The 21973-nt window shown below is 54.6% G+C and overlaps 1 protein-coding gene across 2 annotated transcripts; it reads right to left on the reverse strand.

Annotated features, from left to right (window-relative positions):
* Positions 1–838: 838 nt before the first annotated feature.
* On the reverse strand, positions 839–20209 carry SMAP2 (small ArfGAP2). 2 transcript variants are annotated; one of them, XM_084274377.1, is made up of 10 exons: positions 20087–20209; positions 6636–6769; positions 6026–6111; positions 5111–5189; positions 4664–4750; positions 4057–4138; positions 3426–3526; positions 3153–3318; positions 2585–2907; positions 839–1964 (listed from the first exon to the last, which is right to left on the reverse strand). In XM_084274377.1, the coding sequence occupies exons 1-10, from the start codon at positions 20187–20189 to the stop codon at positions 1839–1841; spliced, it is 1287 nt and encodes a 428-aa protein (XP_084130503.1). In that variant the 5' UTR covers positions 20190–20209; the 3' UTR covers positions 839–1838. The 2 variants fall into 2 exon arrangements, with proteins under 2 accessions (XP_084130503.1, XP_084130504.1); XM_084274378.1 differs by lacking the exon at positions 20087–20209 and adding an exon at positions 17350–17448.
* Between the last annotated feature and the right edge of the window lie 1764 nt (positions 20210–21973).

Genomic DNA, 21973 nt, shown 5'->3' on the forward strand with positions numbered 1-21973 from the left:
AAGATATTCTTAGCCAGATTTCCCCAAGAAGGGGGAAAAAAAGAACCCCAACCTGAAGTATTCACATTTTCATTGGCTTGTACCTGCATGTACAGTATTGGGGCAGCAAGTGAAGATGATTAAAGCCAGCTTGAAAACTTGTTCTTGTGCTTGAGTTGAAGCTTCTCAAAGCATCCAGCCCAAACCCATGTGTGTAGCTTAAAAAAGCCAACCTCCCCCACCCCAAGCTGATGCACCAGGGAGGAGGGGGATGAGGAAGAAACCCAGAAAGCCTCTTTTTTCTCTGAAAAGAGCAGGTTTTGACTTGAGGAAAGAAATCCCATAATTAATATGCAGAGTAGCATCAGCTCCAGGCTGAGCTGAGTGCTCCCCAGCTGCACGTAGCCACCCACAAGCCTGTGGAAAAGGGGTGTTTTGTATCCGTTCTTGGGGTGACTCCCAGATTCCCCCAACCTCTCATTTCTGTCACCACTTTTGTGAAAAGCTTAAGATTTACCTTTCAGTCAGGTTTTATGGACCATGGGGGTAAAGCTGGGGTCTCAGGGAAGCTCTTCCTGCAGCCACAGGAACACTGTGCTCACCCACACCCCAGAGCCATGAGTCTCTTGGCTATAAAAGCACCAACTGACCCAATTCTGCCTCTGCTGAGCCTGGTCCTTCCCATGCTGAGCATCCTGAGCTTTGAGGCCAACACCATTCCTGCTACAAAAGCAGATGGAGAGAGTTTGGATTGGGATGGAAAGCTCCAAACCTCCCCCCCCCCAAGCAAACACCTCAGACCCCAGGGCTGGTGTTTAAACACAACCTGTCCCACTGTGGAGGAAGAAGCCAGACTCAGTTGAGGTTTCACTGTGATGTTTTATTTGGGGGTCGAGATATGTACACAGGAGACAGTTGACCGCCAAAGTCTGACCCACACTGATGAGTTGAAGCGGTTGTGGTTCTACTGAAGATGAGAAAAGAAACCTGACCCACCTACTTTTCAATGCCTGGAGGTTAAAATGTCAGAAGCTAGCTGGGAAAGAGGTACCAGGGCTCCACAGGAATGGAAGGAAAGAGATGAAAAAAAGTATAAATTAGGATGTCAGAGTCGTTTTAAAAGTGTAAGAAAACTTGCAGTGGGCTGTGAGCCCTGGATAAGTTAACTCTCAGTGAGACTGTTAAAAGTTAAATACACCAATACCACATGTTAGAGAGAAAAGCCACTCTGAAGTGCAAGTTTCACATTCCAAACAGCCCCCACACTGCGCGAGAATCCTGCTTGCTCACGGGGGGAGGGAAGAGGGGTCTTCAAAATGACTTTGGTTCCAATGAGGGTTGGAGAGCCAAGCACAGCGAGGCCTCAGCTCTGGAGAGCTCCACTCAAGGGAAGAGGTAGCAAGGCTTGCTTGCCCCTGGGCTTGGGTTAAAATCCAGTTCCTCAGCACCAAACAAGGTTTGCACCCCTCTGCTAACCAAAACCCCTCCTAACACTGGTGTTTCAGTGATGAGGCCTGACACCACAGGCAGAAAGGAGGACAGGTTCCCCAAATTCCTCAGTCACACCTCTGCTAAACCACCCAGCAGGACATTTAAGTGCTACCCAGAAGCATTAGTGGAGGTTTGTGCAAGGAGGGGGTCCACCCCAGAAGTGTGCATTGACTGTGCTAAATACAGGGGAGCTCATGTTCTGGTCACTGAGGTTTCACCGTGTCTGACAGTGAGAAGGCAGAGATGGGTCTCAGGGATGGAAAGAGGTTCAGGCTGGGCAACCAGCCAGAAAGAAAAAACCCTGAATGTCTCATGGAGCAGTTTTGAAGAACAGAACAGAAGGCAAAACCGGCCACAACGTTAAGGGATCATTTCCACATCTGAGTGCTGAGGGACTGGTTGCTCCCCTGGGCACCTCCTCCACCCATTGACTGTCCATATCCCATCACGCCATTAGCTCCATAGAAGTTCATCCCAGCCATCTGCTGGGTCATCTGCAAAGGGGAGAGGAGAGAAGTCAAGGTGATGTCAGTGAGTTTGCAGCAGTCAAAAGTACAACTTTGGCTCCCCAACATATCACCAGCTCAAGCAGGTTCACAGAATCACCAGCTTGGGAAAGACCAACTGTCCCTGTTCCTGTGCTAAATCATATCCCTGAGCACCTCATCTCCCCATCTGTTAAACACACCCAGGGGTGGTGACTCAACCCCCTCCCCCTGTTCCATGTCCTGACAACTCTTTCAGTGGAGAACTTCTTCCTAACATCTGCTCTGCCCCTGCCCTGGGGCAGCTTGAGCCCATTTCCCCTTGTTCCTGTCCCCTGGCTGAACAGACCATCCCGCACCTCTCTGTACCCTCCCTTCAGGTAGCTGTAGGTGGTGAGAAGGTCTCCCTCCTCAGGAGTTATAAATGGAAGCCACCACCTCCTCAGATGCATGCCCACCTAGCAAGCTTTCAGTGTTAGCTGGTGTCACACTGATTGCTGCTCTCCACCAAGTTCCTCCTTCACGATCCCACAGTTCACCCGCGGGATCAGCAGACCTCACCCAGCCAGTCTAGATTTCATCCTCCTGCCCTCCCACCCACCCCAGGGCCAGCAGAAGCCACCCCTCACCTGAGCAATGTTCCACTGAAGCTGCTGTGCTGGCTGCACACCGTAGACGGGCTGGGGAACCGCTGCCATGCCAGCTACATAGCCAGCCTGCTGCGCAGCCATCATGCCGTTGGGGACACCGATGACAGCCGCCTGCACGTTCCCCACGTACCCAGCTGGTATGGCCATGGGAGTCACCATCCCTGCAGCTCCAGGCTGGGCCATCATTCCCACCGACGGGGCCATCATGCCTCCCATCATGTTGCTGGAGGGAGCTACTCCTGGAAAGCTGGTGTACGCCGCCGCAGGATAGGCCATCTGAGCTGGGGCCATGAACATCGCTCCTAGAAGAGACAGAGCAGGGGTGGAGGGGAGAACTGCTGCACTGTCAGGGGCTGCAGTGCCAACCTTCCAATCAGAGACTATCACAACATCCACTTGGCCATGGCATCCAGACCAAGCTGCTCATTATGCTACTCACTGGTTCTCAAGACCACCTACATCCCCACGTCTTCACATGTCAGCTGTCAGGACATCCCACCCACCCTGAATTAGCGTACTGCTGCTCAACAGCTCTGAGATCTGTTACCTTGTGCAGGCAGCTGAGGTGTTTGAGAGCCATACAAGGAGAGGATCGAGTCTTTAGAGAGCTGCTTCTTCCCCACTTCTTCCCCTTTGCTTCCTGGCTCCGGGAAGAGATTCAGGTTTTCAGGGACAGAACCAGCACTCCCAGCTGTTGGCATAGAGCCCGTGACCTGAGACAGAGACAGCACCAGCACAGCAGCTGCAGTTAGCACGAGGGGAAGGCACACATCTCAAGCATCTAAGTAGGCTTGGTCAGGCACTGGTGTTCCCTACGTACCTTCCTGGAGTCAGAGCTCGATCCCACCGATGCAAAAAGATCAAGATCCTTCTCCAAGCTGCTAGGCCTGCCATTTGTGATGGTGGTTGTCACAGGAGCATCTGGGAAGAGACAAAGCCATGTGAACATCCATCACAGATGGCCTGGGGCTGAGGGGCAGCCTCTGTGCCAAGGCAGCAGTCTGCACATATGCCACTCAGCCCAGTGACCCGACCTGTGACCTACTTTAGCCATCACACACACTGCCAGCTCTTCGCTCATCCTTCTGGTGCTGAGAAGCAACTGGCTCCACACCAAGGGAGTTCACTGCACCATGTCTGTCCTATTAACCTCAGAGCAGCCAGGAGCCAGACACTGCAGTGTCTGGGGACTGCAACAGCTGCTCTGTCAACTACAGGCACCAGCGCTGCACAGGCACGGAGGAAAACACACGGAGGTCTGTTCCTGCTGTAGGGCTGAGCAGGGTGCTCGACCTGCACTGCAGCAGTTTAAGCCAAACATCCCAGTATTCCTACCAGCTACTGTCCTCTAGGCATGGAAAGTCTGGGCTTCAAGCTCACCACATCCACAGGACCAAAGACAGTGTGTGGGGACATCGTAACAAGCAGAGTAAGACCAGAAAGGCTCTTACCAAGTCCTAGCAAGTCCATTACTGGCTCAGTAGACTTTGGAGAGCTTTTTCTAGACTGCTGTGTTTCTTCTTTCTTTTGAGGCTAGGGAGAAAGAACACCAGAAGTGTTGTTCAAATTTAGGTTGTCCTGATACACTGGAGAGTTTAACAAGATAAACCCTCACAACCCTTTATTCCAGCAGGTGTAATTGCTTCCAAGTGAGCAGCGTTTCAGAGTGAGCATCACCCAGTTGTTTTATCATCCCATTATGCTGGAACCCATTGCTAAACTTAAGCATGTGCTGAGGTATGAAAAAAAGTCCCTGCTCAAGCTGGAGAGTTAAGCAGGGAGTAGCAGGATTCCAATCTGCTCTGCAGTGCAAGGCAGAACACATCTGCTTAGTATCTGGGTTGAGCAGTGGAAAACAAGCTACCACCATTAGTGTGACTCAACACATCCACTGCTATGACTGAGGGCAGAAAAAATGCTTCCATATCAAGCTGGATTACAGAATTGTAGGGGTTGGAAGGGACCTCAAGAGATCATCAGGTCCAACCCCCAGATTACCTCTGCTCTGCTCAAGAGACGTTTTTACAACTGACCCATGACCATGCCTGTTGGCCTTACCATTTTCACCTTCTCAAAGATGATAGGTTCCAGTTTTCTTTCTGATACTGGCTCGTTACTCCTTTTCCATTTGTCATCCTTTTCTTTCTGTAAGGGGAAAACATACAGGCAGGAGGGTCAGAGCTCACGTTGTCATACCAAGAGGAAGTCCCTACAGAGCCTTACACGATGCTGCTACTAATTGAGAAAGCCTCAATGACACAGCTGAAGACCTATATTTGAGGCTCATCCTGCTTTGAGCAAGGAGCTGGAGGCACCAGCCAAAAGGTCCCCTCCAATTTAAATTCTTTCTACACAGCGATTGAATCAGCAATCAGCTTGGAGGGGAGATTAGTCACTGATACAGGAAACATTTCAACTGCATTTTCATGGAGTCACAGCTTACTCAGACACACACTTAGCCCTCAACATGTACCCAAGCCTCTGTAGCAGTGATCAGGCACTAACCCTAAAAGCACTGATGTCAATACTCCGGTCCATGTACTTCTTCTTCTCGTACTTGTCCCGAATGAAGCTCTCCACAGCTCTGCAGGCAGCTTGTTAAAGACAAATGATTCAAGAATAGAAGCCTGACGTAGCATTGTTTGACTCCTGGATACAAGGTACAGGCTGTAACTAAACTAATGACTGTTTAAAGAGCATTTCCAGCAGTAACTTTCTTAAAATAATTTAGTGTTGGGTCCAACTGCTTCAGCTACTCAATTTTTGCCCCTGGGTTATTCCAAGCACGACAGAGCTATAAAAGGTACATTAAATCAGGGCTTAAATTCCTAGTGTGCTTTCTCCACTGATGTGTATTTACTTCCAGCACAGCTCAGGAGCATGCATGTCACTAGCACACAGCACAGCAGTCAGAGAAACAGGTCTGTGCAGGCAAAGGGGCCTCAGCCACCAGCCTGGGACAAGAGTGATGGCTGAGATGCTCCTGTGTTTCTTTAGGTTCACATCACTACAGGCCTGCTGGACCAGACACCCAGAAACCCCCCCCTAAGGTAAAAGTTACTGCTTGATTTTTCAGCTTGTTAAAGCTTTTTAGCTGCCTCCACTGAGAATTTTAAGTCCTCAGCACTTGGAAGCCAACCCTCCTGTTTGCCACAGCCCCTAGAAGCACATCCCACGCGATAGCTTCAGGTTGTGGCATCTTTGTTCCAGTTCTCCACCCTCACAGCTCAGAAGCAATCCTTTAAAGCTCTCTTCTGCTTCCTTCTGTAAGCAGAGCTTGGGGGGTGTCTAGCTAGGGACTCATCCTCACAGCTGATGCCCAGGTACATGAAGTGAAGCCTCCTATGCAAGGAGTGCTGCTACTAAGTGCCAAGATGAAAAGACTCCACGTTGCCTCAGCAGCACAGGAAGAAAGGATGCTGGTCTGTTTGAGGTCTCCTGAAGTTCTCTGGCAGGTAGGCTTCATAAAGACGATTTGCTTTTCCATTTCCCATCTCTTGCATGCACTGCAATTCAAAAAGAGCTCCTGAGCCGTTTGCTTCTCAGACATGAAAGCTCTGACACAGACTGGCACACCAGGCTACCAAGCAAGATCTATCCACGTTCAATAGAAGGCCTGTGTAGGCTTTTAAAGTCTGTTCAGTACCCCAGAGTCCCTCTGCAGCCTTTTGGTGCAAGCCTACAAGCTGGGAACCCCTGGTGCACTTGCTATGACATGCTACCCCACCTCCCAATACAACCAGCCAGCCCTAAGCACCACTGCACAATAAAGACAGGGATAAACATCACATCAGCAACCTAATGTCACTCTGGTAGTCCAAGGCTTGTCTTCGGGGAGGCTGGAGGAGGCAGGCAGCAGCTCCAGCCCCAGACAGCAGCAGCCTGTGGCAGTGCTGGAGATGTGCAGTGCTTGGTTTCCCCTGCTGCTGTTTGCTAAGCCCGAGGTCACAAGGTTTTCCCTCCCAGTCCAAGTGGCCTCCTCCTGCCCTGCCTCCCACACGAGCCCCGCAGCGCACGTCCCGCCCGGTACCTGTATCTGCTCCTGTGTCCACTGGTCGAGGTTGACAGACTTCACCCTGGATATGTGGACCCCCAGGTTCCTGTGGATGCCAGCACAGCGGATGCAGATGAACACACCGATATTCCAGGACGCCCATCGTGGCCCTGCAGAGACACACAGGCGACTCTCACCATCAGCTCAGCCTGTAGTTTGCTCCCTCCAGTAACTGAGAAACTGTACCAAGTGAACTGGGACTGAGGTGTTTACGTTTCCATCCAGATTAGACATTGGAATGGGGCATCAGCAGGATGTTTAAAGGTTGCCTCCCAATCATTGTATTGTGAGCTCGTATTTTATTGCCTCCCTCTTCCATTTCAAGAGCTCTATGGCAAAACAAACAACTCCAAGAGGAGGAAGAGGGAAGAAAACAGGCACTCAAACCACCCAAGACAGTGCAACCCCCTAATTTCATCTTGCTTTAGCTGATGTTAACAGTCATGTCAACATAAGTGTGTTTCTGCTTTAGCAATAGAGAACCTCTCAGACATTTCTGCAGTCGAACCAGCCCCAGAATATTCACTATTGCCATGAGAAAAGCAGCATAAACCACTCAGCTTCCAACACACAGACTGTGCTATTGAATCCTGACAGTCTTATGCAGGAAGGCACAGCTGAGTGGGGGGAGCAGCACAGGTACCAGCCACCAAACCCCTCAGAGCTGGGGCACAGCCCAGGCTGTAACCCTGGCACAAGCCTGAGCAACAGTTCACTCCACAGTTTCTACAGCTCTGATCAGACCCAGGGTTGGCATGCGGCTTTCAGACAGGCAGGAGAGCTCCAAGGTACAGGAGAGACACCATGCTGTAAGGGGTAACACAAGGGGAAGATTAACAAGCTTAGTCTTACTCACTGCAAGCAGCTCTCTGAAGGAAACCTGGCAAAGCATTACCCAGGGGACAGCAGAGGGCCACAGGCACTCCCAGCCCCCCTCCCAGCAAGGGCCAACAGACCCTGGCCATCAACACCCTCAGTCCCACTGAAGGAAGATCAGCTTCAGTACTCATCCTGTGCAGGGCAAGACAAGCAGGATTTAAACCCAAATCCTCTGGGCAGAGCTGCTGGCCAGCCAGAGTTATCAGGGCCAGCTCCCACCACAGCTCAGGGACACCACTGTCCACTGGTAACTGGCCCAACAGCCACATCCCAAGTAGGGGACCCATCAGCCCCCCAAAAAGCTGGGCCAGCCCTTTTGGTAGGGATTGCAGGCAGTGCTGCAAATGAAGAGCTGTTCTGGCTTTTCTTGCCACAGTTAAAATAGCAAGCCTCAAAGCTAATGAGCCTGAGGTGGGAGGGGGAAGAGGGGGAAAGTGTAATTTCAAAGCCCTAAAAAAGCAGTGCTGTATTTGACTCCCCTGGATATGCTAGGTGGTTGGTAACAGCTTAACTCCTCTTTACTGGGGAAGTAAGAGATTCCTGATGGATCTGGTGCTGCTAGTGACCAGTGGCTCACGGTCCCTTCCAGGACAAAGACGTGCAGCCTCCAGCTCACCTCCAGCACCTATTCCAGTTAATTTACATGACAATTTTCAAAAAGCATTAAGTTTCCTGCTCTGCCCTGCCATTGCTTTCTGCTTTTGCACTAGAGGAGCAGCCCTTGCAAATGACACTAATTTAATGAAGCTGATCAAAGTCACTGCCCAGCTCAGGAGCAGCTCAAGGGCCTCAACAGAAGCAGCTCAGCTCCTGTATTATACCCACCAAAACACAGGGCTGGGTGCATCAAAGCAGGGCCCCATCCTTTTAGCAGCACCCCATCCTTTCAGCAGCACCCCAGTACAGTGACAGAGGCAGGCATGGGAATGAGAGGCTTGTTCAGTGCCACAGCCAAGGTGCAGCAGGAACTCTGACCCCTTGTTTCATCTCTGGAGTTCTCTCCCAGATACACCCTGAAGGTCATAACGTGAGTCTGCCAGCAGGATTAAGCATGAGATCCAAGGTTAGATTTAAACTCTAGATATATTTAGCCTTTACAGGACTAAAAGGATTAATAGCCAGCTAGATACTCCATCAGGGCTGTAGCAATCAGCTCACTGGTTTGTCACACGTGGTGGCTCGAGCCAGCGCAGCCCCCTGCCCCGCGATGGCACCCAGGAGGGACCCGGTGGTGCAGCTGGTTACACCCACCCTGCTGTAGTGTCACTGCATTTGTGATGTACAGTCTGAAGCAGCAAGGGCTGAGCACAGCACCAACAGCTGCCCATTGCTGCAACTCACAGAGCCCAGCTCTGGCAGAACCTGGTCCCAGAGCAGCTTCATTTCACCAGTGGATTTAACAACAAGCACGTAGCCTTTCAAGAGTGCTCCTAGGAGTAATGCTTCCTTAGGTGATAGACACATCATACAACCAAGAGTGGCTCTCTTCACATCCTTGCAGTGCCCAGATCTGCAGACTGGAAGTGCCAGAAGTTTGGGATGTGGGGTTGTTTGTGTGCAGAGCCAGGAGGAAGATGGTGATCTCACAAGTTCAGCAGTAACACACAGTGGTGACCCAAGGCACATGAGCAGGGTATGTGGACAGTTCTCAAAACACCCCCTGAAGCCTGCAGCCAGCTCTGCAAGGCACATGAAGTCCAACGCTGGAGCTGAGCCTCCCCTGCTTCTGGATATAACCAGCAATTTCTTCAGCCCAGTTGCACAGCCCTGTATTCTATCAACACTGTGATAAAAAAGGAGCAAGATGCAGCTACACCCCTTGAGAATGAAAAGCTACTCTGAGATAAGCAGCTGCACAAGAGAACCACTTGCCTCCCCAGCAGAGAAGGGCTGATACTGGGAGGCTCCATACAACGGGGGAAGAGCTGCTGCTCCAGTAATCAGCACTGGGCAGAACAGGAGCCTGTCAGCAGCAGTGTGAGGCAAGTGAAGTCTGTCCAGCTCAATCAAACTCCAAATGCTCATTAAAATAATAATTTGGGTAGTGAGGAAGCTGGAGGCAAGGGCAGTGCATGTGGGACAGCCCATCCAACCCAGGCTGCCACGGAGGGAGCAGCGGTGTCCCAGGGGTCCCAGTTCAGCTGGGACAGATGCAACAGGCAGAGGCACCACCCCAAAACACACTGGTACCCACCCCTCAGCTTTGACAGCATCTGAGGTCCCCAGACATAAAGCCAGACCAACAGTTCTACCATTTAACTTCTTACAAAGCACTCGGGCTCTGGGGGCAAGGGAGGGAAGGGCTTTGACGCAGATGTAAACAAGCCTCCCACTTCCCTCTTCTGAGGCCACGGTGAAGGAGCTCACATTAGAAATCACAGGAGGAAGCACCCAGCAAAGATCAGGCTGGGGAGAGTTTTGTGCAGTCATTTCCCCCCAGTTTCACACGCTGTTCTCAAGGTGACTGACTCACAGAAAGCCCCAGGTGGTGTTTACTGACACAAGTCTGGTCACACAGCATCTAACTTCCCAAAAACTCAACCCAGCTGAAGCCTGTGCAGAAGCTGCAGTGACTGAGGACCAACAGAAGGGGCAAAACACTTTAGTAGGACACAATTTTCCAGAGAAAAGTGGGGTTTTTTCTACTGGCAAGTCCCTTTAGAGGACTATGGTAGCATTTATCAGCATCGTTCCAGCCCAGGTTGGATGGGGCCCTGGGCAACCTTGTGTAGCTCCAGGCCTGGAGGTTGGTGGCCCTGCCTGTGGCAGGGGAGTTGGAGCTCTGTGATCCTTGAGGTCCCTTCCAACCCATTCTACGATTCTATGATCACTAGAGCTGCCATGGAGCCCCTATCTTCCCTCACAGCCTCTGTGCACACCCTGACACCACTAATTGCTTGCACGAGGGCACACACACTGCAGGGAGCACCTCACCCTCTGGTTGGGTCAGTCATGGATGCTGATACACCAGAGGTTTTAGGACAAAGCTAACAGCAGCATTGAGCTTGTTAAGCCACTGGAAAGAAGCATGAAAGGAATCATCCCTCACATGAGCACTCTGGCTAGTGTTACAAAAATAGTTCCCCCCAGGCTGGCGTCCTCGAAGCCACCAGATGGTTTTAGAGCTTTAAGGCCCAAAGGAGAACTCACTCCTCATGTGCAAAACCAGGAGGAGGTTGCTGCAATGACAACCCACCTCAGACACCAAGCCTGGTGCTGCAGTCGCTTCTGTTCCAGTGTTAGAGCAAAGCAAGTGAGCTCAGCACTAACCTGAGCTGGGCAAAGCTTTCTCTGCTCTGCAGAAGCATCTTGTGCCCCTGTGCATCACCTTGGAAGTGCTCAGTTCCTTCCTGGAGAAGGCCAGCTGTCTGCAGGTGAACGTGAGATTCAAGAAAATGACAAGTTTTGAGGAAGAACCCAACCAGACTGAAGAGCCCAGGAGACACTCAGTTCTGGCACGCTACCCACGGCAGATGAGGCCACCTTAAGATACATTCCTGGTCTGGCAGCAGCTGCAGGAAGATCATGAGTTTAAAAGCACCTATTGCTCAGTTTTCATTTCAGAAAGCTGCCTGGCATGCTTGAGCATATTCCTAAGTGAGGACACGGCCCCATCCAGCAGAGAGCAGAGAGCTATGTGCTACAAACTCTGCTGCCCAGGCAGCGCTTCCAGACAGCTTCACAGCCTGTTTCATATCCCAGCCTGTCAAAATAAACACCACATACCAAGCTGGTCATACCAGCTGAAGTTAGCAGCTAAGCTGGAATCATTAATGCCCACAAGGACTGGGGGAATGATCTGCCCTGGCTGAAAAGGCTCCCAATTCCCCTGAACCCCCCAGCACAGCCTGGCTGACCCACACCACATCTTAGTCACTTGCTGGAAGTTTACACCCTTGAGTGGTTTTAATCCCAAGGGGATTCGCTCCTCACCCTTTATTCAGGCATTAGATTTTTGGCTCAAGCCTCTCCTGCAACTTTCTCTGTTAATAACCCTCCAGAAGGCATTTAAAAATAAAACAGAAGTTGGCTGCAAAGCCACTGCTCTTTTGAGAAGCAAAGGGGGGGGGTTTGCTTGAGGAAAAAAATAGATGCTTTCAGAGGCAGGAAGGAGAGAGCATCACTATTCAAAGCCTAATGAAATATTCTCAGTGCAAACAATCCCTGCCTGCAAGCTCTCCAGCAAGAGCCCAGCTGTGAGAGGGAGCTGTGCCTGCTCAGCCCATTGATCCATGTGTTGGGCTACAGCATCCCACAGCCATCCCCTCTCAGCGCTCACTGGGCAGGTAGATGTGAAATTCTCCCTGGAGTGGGATAATCCCAGCAGGATGACATTCACAGCCTCTCACACAAGCCTTCTCCAGCACTTGGGAATGGCTCATCAAGAGTTGAAAAGCCTTACTTTCCAAATGAGGAAACAGCCAAGGATCCAAGAGCTTCCTTTGACCTCTGGTTTCCTCATTCTGGAAAGAGATTGCTTAATGACTTACTGAAATTCATTCCACCCATAGAAAAGCTATGACAAAGCCTGCCTTACACAACAGCTTCCTCTGCTCTTCACTGGAGATGCCTGTTTGACAGTTGAGTGTTCAGATTAGCTGGGGGGAAACAAGGGAAACTCTGCCAGGGAGTGAAAAGTACAGTTAATCTCCCTGAATTATGCTGTTTATCTCGTACAACAGGTAGTAGTTACTGGCCTGAGCACACACCCAGGCACAGGGATCTGAGATTCATGGAGCACTAACACATACCCCAGATCTAGTACCACACTGAGCTACTGGTGGCATATTCAGGAAGCCACTGGAAACCAGTGAAACATGGATGCTAGAGCCAAAAATCTCTGGTAACAAGGGAGCTTGATAAGGTTATACACCTAATTAAGTACTGTGGTGGTGCAAAACATCAACTTTATGCCATCCTTTGAAAGGAGGAAGGGCTGTTTTGGGGGTTATGTCTTTTAAGTAGAAGGTTTCTGCAGTATTTACAGGCTTCAAGCACTTCACAGGAAAAAGGAAGCATCTCTGAGGGTTGGGAGCATCGCTTCAAAACCAGCTTTGCCTTAAAAAGCTTTGCTGTAGTAGCAGCAACCACTATACTCTCCACTTCCCCAAAACACAGTGTTTGTTACTAGCCAAGTCAGACCAAGCTGGCTCCACAGGACCAGGGTTTGAATCTTCTGGTTTACCAGACACATGGAATAGTTGAGTGGCCTTGCAGGCAGCTACACTTGCTGGAGCAGCCTTCAACACACATCTTATCACTGTCAGCATCTTGTCCTTTGAAGAAGCACTGAGATGATACAAACCCAGATGGAGCAAGGTGGAGGAAATGAAAATAGATGCTGTGAACAGCAGGGTGGGGCTTTCCTGCTGTTAGAGGAGGTGATGCTTGTTACTTCAGTGAAACACTCTGAATGTGACAGTTTCAAGGAGATGCTGTAGAATCAGACTGGTCTGGGTTGGAAGTAAGAGCCCCAAAAGAGATGATCAGTATCAGAGACTGGGATTCCACAGCATCCCAGAAGCCACAGTTAACATCTCCAAGCACGAGGTTTTAGCCAAAACCTCACACGTGTCAGACTCAGAAGTTCCCAGGGTATTTAAAGCCTGAATTCCCCTGAAAGGCAAAAGGAAAACCCCATACATAATAGGTAAACCCCATCCCTGTGTCCAAACTCACATATAAGCAGAGCAGCAGGATGGACACTCACACTACCACTGCTGTTTCACACCATCAAAACTCAACTTTGAATTTCTCCAGCACTGAATCCTTTACAAAACATCTGGCTTGTGCAGCTTAAAGATACCCTAGACCTTCTCTTCCAGTCTAATTTGAGTCCTGGAGATATGCAGAAGTCACCAAGTACTTAAAATAGCTCCTGCCAGAGGAAGGCAGCTCAGCTCTGGGCCCCTTTTTTGCCCAATTGAGAATCTCTTTGGTTTCTAGAGCTGAACATGAGCTATTTCTATCAAAGTTACCAATCAATTCCTCAGGAGAGGGCATGACCTGGCCAGGAAGGAATGGCATGCTTCCCCAAAGAGACAGAGGTAAGCAGTTTAGCAAGGTCTGATCATCACACAGGTGAATCCAGCTTCAGCCAGAGGAAGCTTTGCTCCAGGACAGCTCCAACTTTTCCTGTCCTAGATTTCCCAGGACACATCAAGTAACCCCTGTTCTGGATCATTCTGAAGGAGACTGAAGCTATTCTTGATTCTCTAGCTGGTTTTGATAACCTACTTGTAATTTCAAAAGATGAAGCACCTTTAAATTGCAGAGGCACTTGCTGAAGAGGCTGGCACACCAGCTCCTGAGCACATTCCATACCTTATGTAATCCATCTGGCAGTTACTATAGGAACAAACTTTTCCTGAAGTTGCAGCTATGCTCTAAGAATCACATGGACCCCTTATTTACACCCTCAGCTCCACAGCCACTCCCCACACAGGCTCTCCATTTCACAGGCAGCTCGATATAGCTGGTATTAAAGCTGACATGGTTTGCTGAGATGCCCTCTGCTTGGGGAGGGGGGATTATCTTTGTTATCTATTTCTGGCAGATGTAGAGACATGGCTGGGTGGGTGTGACTCAGAGCTCTGTGTAGCTCTCCTGACAGGCTATCTGCCCACAGCTCTCCTAAGCACAAGCCAACTCCAGGCTAAGTCCCTGCTGGGAAGGGTGATGCTTTTCTCCCCTTGCTCTGTGGCTTGAATGGGAAGTTACAACCTCAAGTAGGTGTGTGTAGGGTCAGGCTCCCAGCTCCACAGGGCTGTGCTCCCCTCCCAGCCAGCCTCACACCACAGCAGCACCGCTCAGACCTCTCAGGTGAGGATCACCAGGGGCTAAAAATCAGTCCTGAAGATTCACATTCCCTTGAAATTAGGATCTCCTGGTGTGCAAGACTACTCCTTTCACACCTGACTTCAGGAGAGCAGCTAGAACCTGAAGGGAAACAGAGCACTCATTAAGGTAACTACAGCTGAGAATTAAAATGAGATACACAGCCCCAAAGCAGAGCTGCCATTACATAAGACTGAGCTTTCTCCTCATACAAGACCTTCTAAAGCAAGCTGAGAAGCTTTATTAGTCTTGCTGCTTTGGTTTTTGAAGCCCACTGCAGGCAAACAGTATGCATCACTACCCACTGCTCAATCTTCCCTAATTATCATTTCTTCATCATATGCAGTTGTTCTAGGCAGCTATTTAAAAAGCAACTCTTCACATGGGTTTCACTGAAAAGGAAATTCAGCTGCAATTCAATAGTCTGCTGATGGAGGAGTTGAGTCACAACAGATTTTGGTTGAATATTAGCAACATGTTTTACATCAATACTGGCTTGGCTGGACTACCCCAACTGGAATGGGCTACCTCCCCCAGTTCACTGGGAGCCACCCTTCCTTAACTGCACCTTAATGTAGCCCCAAGGCTTTTATCCTGCTCTTCCTGCTCCCCATCCAGTGTTTAACCACCTCTTACCACCCCTCCTGCAGACAGGGCTCCTTGAAGGGCTCTGGGTTCTCACTGTGTTCACAGCAGCGAGTCGTTCCCACCTTAAACCACCAACGTTAGGAGCAGGGGCTGGTTTTGGCATGGAACCCACAGTTCTCACAAGACAAGGGATGGAGGGAAGAGTCAGACAAACCCGGAGGAGCACAGGGCAACCTCAACTGATGGCCAGATCCAGCAGTCCTTGCTGGGGCTCCCTGGGGAGGAACCTGCTGTTCCGGCGTCAACGCAACGGGATCCAAGGAGCCTGTTGGATAGATGGGACTGGAAGAGCAGAGGGGGGGAGTTTGGGAGAAGGAGAGAATCAAATAGAGTTAGCTGCAAATCACAACACCAGGTCAGCACTGAGCTTTAGTCAGAAAGGCAGAGGAGAGGCCAGTAAATCAGTGTTGCTCAACACAAGACACCTTCCACTGCCTGGCAGACATCTGAGCACTCCAGTCAAGGACCACTTTGCACATGTTACCCCACATCCCCCCTCTCCATTGGAATCTCAGCCTCCAGACTCACTCTGATGTTCAGTGTGTACCTTCTGACAGATACTCAGTACAGTTGGACTGCCTGGTGGTCACTCTCACACACACAGAGCCACACCTGAGGGCAGGTGTGTTGCTGGAGACACTGGATGAAGAGATCCCACCCACCATGAGCTTGTTTCTCTTTCAAGGTGCTTTGTTCAAGCCACTCATACAGCAAAGGCCTTCCAAGAGAGGAGGATGGCAATCCACCACTCCAGCTGTTAGCAGAGACAGCCAGGCTGGGGGGTCACTGCAGGGGGTGCTGGGCTCCACAGGGCACCATGGCTTTTAATCATTAACAGTGATATCCTGAGAGCATCAGGGCTGCAGGTAAAAAAGCAGAGACAGGTAACCTCTGATAGTGCTTGCAAGAGGCAATCTGCTGCTCTGCTTGGCTAGACCACATCCTAAAGGCTCACAGAGCTCCCCAGCCCAGTCACATAATGCAGACACCTCTCACTCCTGAGCTCTGCTGCCAGGACAGCTTAGCCAGGTGCTGCTCTGGCACAGGATGCACTGCTCAGTACCTGTCCCCACATTCTTCAGCAAGTCACCAAGCTTACTCACTCTGGACAGGAATTTTGCAATGCAAAGAGGAAGCAGCAGGTGAGAGATCTCACCCAGCTTCCTCCAAAGCAACAGCCTGAACCACAGCAGTGTTTGTCCCACACAAGCAAAACCCACCCCCAGCTTCTTCTCCCAGTCTCCTTGTCCTTTTATCCCCCTCCAACAAGAAGGATCCAGGACATTAACAGCTGTCTAGGGAAGAACAGCAGCCACCAGGGTCAGGCTCTCCTTTCCAGCACATCTCTGTAGCTCTTACAGCAGATCTGTGCAGAGTGTGGGTCTCCAACTGCTCCCTGGAAGAACAGCCTTGGGTGTTGAGCTCCACAGAAGTTACATCCCAGACAGGAGGGGAATATGCTGGAGAAGCAGGATTTCCCCCTTACCACGCTTCCCTGTGCAAGTTGGACTGGGAATCACTTGTACACACTGCCTGATGGAAAGCAAGTACCACCCCAGGAGGAGACCTCCTCTCTGAGGAAGAGGGGGATGGGAGAGAGAGGGATGACACCCAACTGTTTCCCAACACAGCACACCACAGAAGCATGTTTGCTATGCTGGTCCCAGAGCCCAGGGCCCAGCCAGCTGCCAGCACTGGTGTTCCTGAAAACTGGACTTTTACCCCAACACCATGAGAACAGGAGGGTGCATGCTCACACTGCAGGCTCACCCCAGCAGGGACTGCAGCCTCCTGTGCTGTATAGAGATGTGGGGGGAAAACCACAGCACTGAAACCCAGCAAGAGTTAGGTCACTGGGAACAGGCATAATGGAAGTGTGGGTGGCATGTGAACAGTCTCTGCCTGTGTGTCACACCAGCTGCCACCCCCCCGGTCAAGCAGCAAAGCACCACAACATCCAGGAACTCCAGCAGCAAAACTGATGGCCAAAGCCCAGGGTTGTACTGGGAAAGCATCTTGGTGGTGCTGTGTGAGCTGCTGGGCTCTTACTCTGCCTCCAACTCTGTTGGAACTCCCCACAGAAGTCCTCAGGATCCTGAATGTGAGCTGGCAAAGGAGGGAGCTGCCTTCAGGAGCCCCATCTGCCTCCACTGGTAGGTGACAATTCCAGCTGTGACCTTGGGAAGCTGATTGCAGAGCTGTACACTTGTCTCAGCCAGAGTCCCACCGGCTGAGAACAGCAACCACCAGCTGCATGGAAAAGCACCTGTCCTTCCAGGCAGCACTGGGAATGCTGAGGGAAGCCATGGGAACACGTATCTCTCACCCTCATCAGGGCAGACCTACACAGTTGAAGTCTCCCAGCAGCTGTGGCTCAGCTGAGGTCTGCTCTCTACTCCTCACAGGTGCTCCTGGGGCTCGTTTCCACACACAGATCAGAACATCACAGGTACTTCCAGCAGCTGGGAGAACAGAACAACCATCAGGCCAGCCCTGCCACCACTGCAGACCAGTGCCGTGCTGGGAGAACACCCCACCAAGCCACAGGAACCAAAATGCAGCCCAGTAGGATGCTCTGACTGGCACCAGCTACCCTGGCTGGAGAGCTAATCCCACATCCACCTCCTGTGGCCACAAACTCCAGGGGTTGCCCTCAAGAAGGGGATCTCACACCTCTCCTTAGTGGGTAATTGTTTCAGCAGGTAACTCTGCACCAGGAGAAGCCTGGTCTCCACAGCCTGCCCATCCCACCAGGCACAAGCAGCCCCCAGCACCAGGGCTGAACCACACACTGGGACTGTTACACAGGATGGTCTGAAAGCTGCACCCCGGGCTGTGCTGCCAAGGGGAGAGGCTGTATCACCCCCCCAAAACAAGCAGCCTGGGGCTGTTATGAGAACTTGTTCCCATATTGTGTATGTTACTGTCTGAAGCCTCAAACAACAAGATAAGGCAGCTATTCCTGCCCTTGGGGCAGGCACCAGGAGCCAAGAGATAAGGGATTTGCAAGCCAGAGGCTGGTCCTGCTCCCTGCCAACACCATCATGTGCAACCCAAGTGCTCAACCAGAGCCAGGTGAGAAGCATCTCTCAGCACACCACCTCCAAGGACAGGTTGCTGGCAGTGAGGTTACTGGGTTTTGACACTGTTTTGGGGCTTTTTTCTTCAGGGCAGGGCTGAAAGGAAACCTTAAGAGCACCGTGTAGGTGCTTTCCAGCAGCGCTCACTGCAGGTTTTAGAGGTCACACCGAGGTGACTGACTCAGTCTCCCCCTCACAGAGGGACAACACAGCCCCTGTGCTGAGCTCATTCGTTGCAGTTCTTGTGCAATAACAAGGCTCCCCTTTCCATCTCCAAATTGTTATAGTGACTCGTTAAAAGAGGGTTTTGGAGAGGCAGGGGCAGAGCTTTAACCCCCACGCTGCTGGAGAGCAAAGTGTTTCAGAGTGGGAGGCTATGGAAAGGCACCTGCAGCACCATGGAACGTGTCAAGAGCTCCATTCACCTGGTTTGCCTCGCAGGACCCAGGGGTGCACACCTGCCCCCCTCCCCAGCCCGCTCTGCTCCCTCTGAAGGGGGTGAAAGGGTCTCTCGGGGCTCCAAAGCAGCGTGAGGTCAAAAAGGAAGCAGGGGGCAAGCACCCGACCCCCTCCAGCGCTGCCCGGGCGCAGGGCTGGGTCACAAGCCCTTCCCTCCCTTCCCCCGGAGCCTCCGCAGAGCACCCGCCGCTCACCCGCGGCCCTGACCCGCAGGGCAGCACCCCCGGAGTTGCGCAACGCCGGCTTCCCGGCTCCTCTCGCCGCAGGACCGGTCCCCGCGGCTCCGGGCCGAGGCCCCAGCGCGGCGGGGGAGCCGGCGGGTCTCCAGCCCCGGCTCTGGGGCAGCTCCCGGTGCCGGTGCCCTGCCCGGAGCGCGGCGGCTGCGGGGAAAGGGAGTGCGCCGAGCCGGGGCAGCCGCGCACCGCGCTGCGACCCCCAGCCCAGCCCGGGGGAGAGCCGGGGGGGGGGTGGGGGGGGCCCCAACGCAGCGGCCCCGGGCAGCGCCGCTGAGACCCCGCGGGGGACCCCCGGGGGGGGAGGAGGGAGGGGGGACCCCCGGTGGGGGGGAGGAGGGAGGGGGGACCCCCGGTGGGGGGGAGGAGGAGGAGAGGGAGGGGGGACCCCCGGTGGGGGGGAGGAGGAGGAGAGGGAGGGGGGACCCCCGGTGGGGGGGAGGAGGAGGAGAGGGAGGGGGGACCCCCGGTGGGGGGGAGGAGGAGGAGAGGGAGGACGACCCCCGGGGGGGAGGAGGAGGAGGAGAGGGAGGACGACCCCCGGGGGGGAGGAGGAGGAGGAGAGGGAGGACGACCCCCGGGGGGGAGGAGGAGGAGGAGAGGGAGGACGACCCCCGGGGGGGAGGAGGAGGAGGAGAGGGAGGACGACCCCCGGGGGGGAGGAGGAGGAGGAGAGGGAGGACGACCCCCGGGGGGGAGGAGGAGGAGGAGAGGGAGGACGACCCCCGGGGGGGGGGAGGAGGAGGAGGAGGGGGGAGACCCCCGGGGGGGGGAGGAGGAGGAGGAGGAGGGGGGGGAGACCCCCGGGGGGGGGGAGGAGGAGGGGGGGGGGAGACCCCCGGGGGGGGGAGGAGGAGGGGGGGGGGAGACCCCCGGGGGGGGGGAGACCCCCGGGGGGGGGGGAGGAGGAGGAGGAGGGGACAGACCCCCGGGGGGGGAGGAGGAGGGGACAGACCCCCGGGGGGGGAGGAGGAGGGGACAGACCCCCGGGGGGGGAGGAGGAGGGGACAGACCCCCGGGGGGGGAGGAGGAGGGGACAGACCCCCGGGGGGGGAGGAGGAGGGGACAGACCCCCGGGGGGGAGGAGGAGGGGACAGACCCCCGGGGGGGGAGGAGGAGGGGACAGACCCCCGGGGGGGAGAAGGAGGAGGAGGGAGGCCCCGGCGGGCCCCAAGAGCCCCCCCCACCCCCGCAGCGGGGCCGCGCCCCGCCACACGCCCGGGCCCACCGGTGCCGCCAGGCCCACGACGCCCGCTCGGCCCGGCGCGGCCCGCGGAGAGGCCGGCGGTACCTTTAGCCTGGCAGTCGGCGCAGAACTTGTTCTCCTCCTCCACCAGCAGGCCGGCCAGCACCGCCTGGTACCGGTCCACGTCGCGGACCGACTTGCCCGTCATGGCGCGGCCGGCGCAGCCCGCCCGCGGGTCACGACGGCGCCGCCGTCCCGGGCAACGGCCGCTTCCTGCTTCCGGCCGGCGGTGGGGGCGGGGCTAAGAGCGGGGAGGAGCCAATGAGCAGCGCGGTGCGGGCTGTAACGCCTTTCACCCGCCCACCCCCCCTCCCCCCCCCGCCGCTCGCTCTCGTCGCTGATTCGCTGCGGCGCGGCCGGAGCCCGCCAGAGCCAATCAGAGGAGGCGGGGCGGTGGCGGGGGGGAAGCATGAATGGGCAGGGTCACGTGACGGGATGGGGGCGTGGGGCCGCGGGGGCGAGAAGGGGGGGGGGGGGGGGCGTGCAAGGGGGGCTGGCTGCGGATGCGGGGGGATTCGGAGGGGCTGGGCTGCTGGCTGGGGGGGCAGTGATGCTGGCTGGGGGGCTTGGGGGGTCTGGGGCTGCTGGCTGGGAGTGTAGGGGGGACTGGGAGGGTCGGGGGGGGGTGTCTGGGGCTGCAGGCTGGGGATCTTGGGGGGCTGGCTGGGGGTGCAGGGGGAATTGGGGGGTCTGGGGCTGCTGGGATACTGGCTGGGGGGCTTGGGGATCCGGCTGTGGGACAAGAGAGGGGGCTGTGGGGGTGGGGGGGTGGTGGGGGGTTTGGGGGCTGAGCAGAGGGGTGCTCCCTGGAAAAGGCAGGGTGGGGGGTGTGTGGTCCCTGCTCAGCGTCTCCATCCTTGCCCGGGGCAGGCTCTGCCCCACGGACACCCGCAGCTGCCCCACGACTCTCCCGGCAGCCCCAGCTCCTCCTGACGCCGCTTCTCACAGCGGTCTGTGCCCGGTGCCAGGTCCCCGTGTGCCCCATCCTCCCCCCAGACCCCCCAGTCCAGCCCCGAGGTGCTGGGGAAAGGGGAGAGGGGGAGGATTCGGGAAGAATCCCAAAATCCACAATCCAATGAGCAACGGCATCAAAGGGAGGGGAAAACAGTCCCTGTGTAGCAACGTGAGAGGCTCTTGGAATGACATCACCCTCCCAAAAGTGCCACGGGTGTCCCAGAGAGGCGCTGGGCTCAGTGGTGGTGCTGGGGCCACATCTGCCTGGGGCAGGAGCAGAAATATCCCGGCGGCTCCAGGGATGCTGGGGATCCAAATTTAGATGTTCTTAAACATCCTAAAAAGGGGGGGTTCATCTCAAAACACCAGGGTTTTGGTGGAAGAGCTTCCCTGGTGCTGGGGCTTGGAGCAGCTCGTGTTGCCCACCGGGGGAGTGGGGAAGGCCGGGGCCCATCAGCCTTCCCCATCCCAGACTGGGATGTGGGGGGAAAGAACTGGAGGGGAGATGTGAGCCCATCACTGGTCCTGACTGGTCCATGTGCTGGGGTGGCCCTGTGCCCACCAGCAAGGACGCAGAGCCCTGCTCTGCCAGCCCGGATGGGCAGCAGCCTGGGGGAGGCCACCGAGCCCCCCCAGAAGCGATGAATCAGCCTGCAGTGGCTCGCTGCAGAGCCTGGGAGCCCTCGGGGAGGAGGAAGAGGAGGAGGAGGAGGAAATCGCCAAGATGAATCATCCCCACGTTCCCTGGGAGCTGGGGGGGCGGCAAGTTTGGGGGGGCGGCAAGTTTGGGGGGGCGGCTGCCAGTGGAGGTGGGAGCTGGGTGGGGGGAGCTGAGGCACAGGGTGGGGGGGGGTGATGGGGAGCAGCTGGTGACCCCCCCAGCACAGCCCCCTTTCCCTTCCCAGTGCTGCACACAGTTCCCAGGGGTGCTGGGCAGCGGGGTGGTCGCCCTGCCCAGGGCTGCACGGGAGCTGTGAG

Source organism: Gallinula chloropus, assembly GCF_964237585.1.
Source record: "Gallinula chloropus genome assembly, chromosome: 22".
Classification (NCBI taxonomy): Eukaryota; Metazoa; Chordata; class Aves; order Gruiformes; family Rallidae; genus Gallinula; species Gallinula chloropus.